The sequence below is a fragment of the Bactrocera latifrons genome, unplaced genomic scaffold, assembly GCF_001853355.1.
Source record: "Bactrocera latifrons isolate USDA-ARS-PBARC rearing strain unplaced genomic scaffold, ASM185335v1 scaffold_1275, whole genome shotgun sequence".
Classification (NCBI taxonomy): Eukaryota; Metazoa; Arthropoda; class Insecta; order Diptera; family Tephritidae; genus Bactrocera; species Bactrocera latifrons.
In genome coordinates, this window is record NW_017534714.1 from 36,267 (window position 1) to 41,626 (window position 5,360).

The 5,360-nt window shown below is 32.5% G+C and overlaps 1 protein-coding gene across 1 annotated transcript; it reads right to left on the minus strand.

The window, feature by feature from the left end:
* Nucleotides 1-303: 303 nt before the first annotated feature.
* Nucleotides 304-1,211, minus strand: LOC108978799 (39S ribosomal protein L16, mitochondrial). The gene is made up of 3 exons (XM_018949256.1): nt 1,101-1,211; nt 991-1,032; nt 304-937 (listed from the first exon to the last, which is right to left on the minus strand). Exons 1-3 carry the CDS (start codon nt 1,147-1,149, stop codon nt 333-335), a joined length of 696 nt encoding a protein of 231 aa, XP_018804801.1. The 5' UTR covers nt 1,150-1,211; the 3' UTR covers nt 304-332.
* Between the last annotated feature and the right edge of the window lie 4,149 nt (nt 1,212-5,360).

Below are 5,360 nucleotides of genomic sequence, written 5' to 3' on the forward strand. Positions count from 1 at the left end.
TATTACAAAATACTATATGACAATGTTTTCTTTTGATAAATATTAAGCGATGTGAATTATTGAATGACAAAAACAGTTCATTTTGCATCTCTTCAACGGCAGAGAGAACTGGCTGTTTAGTGAAGAGCTTAAATGTAATCTAACCACTTCAAATTCTACTCCTTCATACCATGCTGAAAACGCGCACAAATTTCTTAGGTCATACACATTTTAACCTGATTCGAGGAGGCTGATCTAAGTTCTAGCCTTAGACTATTATACTTGAAGTTTGTAAACAAATTCATCGATTAATAAAAAATTTAATACAGAATCAATAATATAATTTATTGTAACTAATTATACTTCCCAAACCATTTGTGATCTACAGGAGATAACCACTTATGACAACCGCTCAAATTATTTTGTATTATATACTTTATATAACTATGTGACGGATCTTCAATTGTGTTATGCTCTAAATCAATTAACAGGTCGTGTGATATAACACGAGCTTTGAAAGGTAATTGTTGCGCTACTATATCCAAAAAGGATTTAACTTCAGAAAATTCGCAGTTACCAGCGACTTCCAGAATTACACGACCCTTTTTTATTGGAGTTACGTAATAGTCTATAGCACCCTTTCCACCTCCCATACGTTGGCCTTGTCCTTTTTTTGTTACAGGTTGCCAAGGCGGTGGCACTCTCCATATGGCGAACATTCTGTTAATGTCAATATTGCGACCAATTGTAAGCCTTAGCATTTCGAAATGGCCCCATCGCAAACGACCACCACTTTCCGCAACAATTCCATATTGCTTATGAATTAAATTATTATGAACAACTTCAGGTCCTCTCATAAACTTCAATTTCTTCTGCATTTTAGGTGGTCGGAGATTAGGGGGATACTGAGGCACCCTCTCCATTACTTTTAGTTTTGGCCGCTCCACTTTCTCCACATCTTTAAAAGATATCAATATGTCAGCTAACCTTCTATATTATAATAAAACTTACAATCGCTTTTTTTCTGTGGGGCAAAGTATTTCATCCCAACAGCTGTAATTATAGGATCAACATATCAGAAAACAGCCATCAAAAAAAAAAAAAAAAATAAAACATAATACCAGTAAACTGCCTAGGACGCCATAATTGCTTTCCAAGATTTGTCCACATTTAATAAACTCTTAAGTAATATCTTCAAATCTAAACAAAAAATAGTAATGGCCGATATCTATCGATGTGTTTTTAATGTGATACATCGCTTTACTTCGATGCATCGAATGTTGGTTGGTATTTATAACTTATGTTAAGCAATAGTTGACTAAATAATTGTCCTATCCACTAGATATTGGAGATGAATTTTATACAATACAGAGAACGTAAAACTATAAGCAGAGAACGTCTATCATAGAAAAGGTTCACGGCGCGGAGATCGTAAAAATATTTTTRSCTAACTCGGTCGAGATGAGCCAGTTTCACCACTGCCAGCTCGGCAGGAGAAATTTTAACATTTTCGTTCGAACAGAGCTGAGCGTGAAATAAAAATTATGCTCAAAACTATATATTGCTCTAACAGACGTATGTTCGCTCTTTTGCTTAAATTTTTATACGGTTTACATGCAGACATGTATATTCATATGAATTCTTTTTGTGCATATTTATGAATGCAAGTGCAATTGAATAAACATTAAATAACTTTTTTAAAGCAATATTCGTACATATGTAAGTATATAACAAACTATCATAATATTATTAATAAAATAAAATATATTACAATAGCGATAAATGTACATTAATCGTACATTTTATCATTCAAAACTTATCTATGTATCACATGTTTCATGGCCATATGTGTTTATGTTCGCTTTCGCGAATTCAAATCATATTATCACTTATCAATAACACAGTACAACAGCTAATTGTTTTTTTGCCAAAATGTTACAACTAAGCGAAAAAACATCAAGATAAGGAAAAAATATAAAAGGTCATAAAAAAAACACACATACGAACGCCAAACCCTTTGAGGGTTTTACTATACTGACCTAGTACCATCACCCTGACTTGGAATTTCTCACCCCCCAGACAATAATCCCAAAAATGTTCCACAGTGCGATAACATGTACATAAATATGCTCGCATGACATTGGCAGACAAATAATGCATACACAATTACATTAGAAATGCGTTCAAAACTACAAACATTGCTTTACAATAACAACAATCGTTTGAAATAGCATCATGCATATTTATATGCGTACACATGGAAAACACACAACAACAATATTTTCATTCATAAACGCAAGCGACTTTCAAACTTCAGCAAACTTGCTTCATTCCTAAAAACAAACACCGGACATATCCCCGAGCACGTCTTTGCCTACAAGCGTCTTTTCGCGTTTCCTTGACATCTGAAATTTCAGACGTTATGATTTAATTATGTTAATACATGTATTAACAATTTAGTGATGAATTCGACTTTCACCAACTGAATATTGACCCCCTGTTTCCTAAGCCTCATACCAGCCGGTTTATTAGATGTAGCTACTACAATCTATATCTATCACTGAGTTTGAATTTTTGTTTGTAATATTCGGTTGCTTTAATCATAATGGCAATTTTAATAAAAAAGAAGTTAAGGGGTCAGTAGGGTAATATTTTTAAAAATTTTGGTTAGAATTAATGTAGAAACCAACTTTACCATTGAAAGGTTTCGAAAAAGGCCCAAAAATAATAATACCGCTTTGACGTTCGGAGCGCTAGGAGTGCACATCTGGCGGACTGATTCCGGTCGAACAACTCAACCGATTTGTTTCATTTTTTTTTAAATGTTCACAAAATCCCTGGCCATCGTCCCTATATTTTTATAATTTATTTACAATTTTATGACAAAATGTATGTAAAAAACATGGGGAAAATAAAAAAAAAACGTTAATTACTTTTTTATTTATCAACATTTTGTCATGATTCTAGGACGGACGATAACCATTCACGTTCTTTTCAAAAATAATTTGGGTTTTTGTGTTTCAGATGATCCAATCATAAGAAATCGTGTTCGCCAGTGAAAAAACGCATCTCATTCATGCAGCCATTTCTCCGAAAAAAATTTCTATGAAAAAAATGTCAAAAAACAGGCCAGATTACCCTGCTGACCAACTATACATATCTAAATATTGTATATATTCAACAACAGGGCCAGCCCGAGACAATTTACCATCATGCCAAATTCTGCGCCTCGTCTTAGTTTATTTTGCCTTAACAAAAAAAATTTAAAACTTAAAGATTGTTTAAACAATTTTAAATAAAAAAACACACTCGTATTCTAGAGGATGGACAGATTTATTAAACAAATATTATAATTAGTCCTACAAAAAAAAAAATTGTTAGTTATTTAAATATTTTCGTGTTAAGTCTGTCAGTCTTTCTTCACTTATCGTCGTAAATAAATTTAAAACGATATCTATTAATTCGTTTGAACAAATTATACTTTTACTTTACAGCTGATTAATATTAAGTAAAAACCAAACCTTTAATAACTCGTTTCAACTGATCGTGACATGATAAATACGTATTAAATGAAATTAATACTCTTATTACGATTTGCAACTTTACTTAGGGCTTTTTCGGTAATGTAAACTGCGCAGTATGCATAACGCAACCACACAACAAGCACATCTGGCATATTTTTTTATGAAAATTGAAAGATCGAAAAAAGCAACTGTCATAGCTGCTGCGTAAAAACCTATAGAAATTGCACATAAATCAACTGTGAGTAGCTAATATATCATTGTAAGCGATTTTGTTTTAATAAATTTGCGGATTTTTTAATTTGGAAGACAATCGAAGAAGAAATTCAGGGTTGTTGTGGAATCCAAGACAGAATTGCATAGCTGTCAGAATTGCAAACCAATTCTGATTATAAATGGTGTCACAGAATCCGATTATATTTTCGTCTTTTCGAACATACGCAAAACCAATATTCGAACCAGCTGTTTACTAATGTGACAAATCTTCCAAAAGAATACATTTGGAGCAATCCTATTAAAGGTTTTAATGAATTCCGAATTATAGAAAGATTTTAAGAGATAACATTTATCGAATGAATAAAGACGCATTTGGGTGTTAAGTTACGTTTTGTAAATCCTCTTTAAGGGGGGAGCTTGCTTTAGAAGCTTTAAAAAATTTAATTTTTTTTTTGCTAAAATCTTTTTATAAATTACCTAAGAACATGTCCCTATAGTTATAGATTGGAATTCGAAATATTGTCGAAGCTAGAAGGAGAATAGTGATGAAAAGTTAAATTTGAACATTTTTTTTAATTTGAAATTTTTTTAGAATTATACACTTGTTTTTTTTTTTTGAGATTTTCCTAGTTCAACGTGACCATACATACATAAGTTATAATATTAACAAATATGAATTTTTTTAATTTTTCGTTTCCGATAGAAATTGCGACCTGCATCCTTCCCGCCGTCCGACAAATGCACTCGCGAGATGCATCGGGCAAATTCTTCCCTAATGCACACTATCAAAGAATTCGTATCCGAAAAATGTTCGGACGATGTTTAAATATATGTATAACTATAAACCCTAGAAATTTCGCTTTAATCAATTATTTTTTTCCCTCTAAAAAAAACATCAAAAAAATTGATTTTTTAAGCCTCTAAGCAGGCTCCTCCTTAAATATCCGCATTTTTTTTCCAAAACCCAATAACTGAGACATTTCGTGTTTTATTCTTATGTTTTCTTCTACAGAAATAAAGATAAACCAATTCGTAACAATAAAACAACTTGATTAACTTACATTTCAAATCTGTGGGCGATTATCTTCTTGCGTTGTTTCTGACAGCAAAACCGATAAAATCGGTTTCCGTGACACCCAAAACCGATACAAATTCTGTTTCGAATATCGAACCAATAATGTCTGAATTTATGACACCTACTGCTTTTTTTGATCAGATTCAATTCTGATTCCGACAACTATCAGATTCCATAACACCCCTGATTATTTTGGGAATAAACCGTTTACCTTTACAGATATTCGCAATTAATAAATTTTCTTTTTTTTACGTGATTTATTCTCTGTTTGTGTGAAATCGGTAATTTTTGGTATCTAACTTGTCAGTGGGAGGAATACTTCACACATTCTTATGTTTAAAATGAAAATTTCTAAATGCGCAATTTCATCCAATGGCATCAGCCAGCAAAGCAATTATACTTATATCAACGAAATTCCGCTTTGGATTTACGAACTACCAACAGAGTACGTATATTTATAGCGAAGGTCCAACAACGGACAAGCGTGTGAACTGTCAAAAGCTAACAAAATGCGATGAGCGTGTTTCACCACATCTAGCTAAGAAGGAGAAATCTTAACAGTGGAGCGT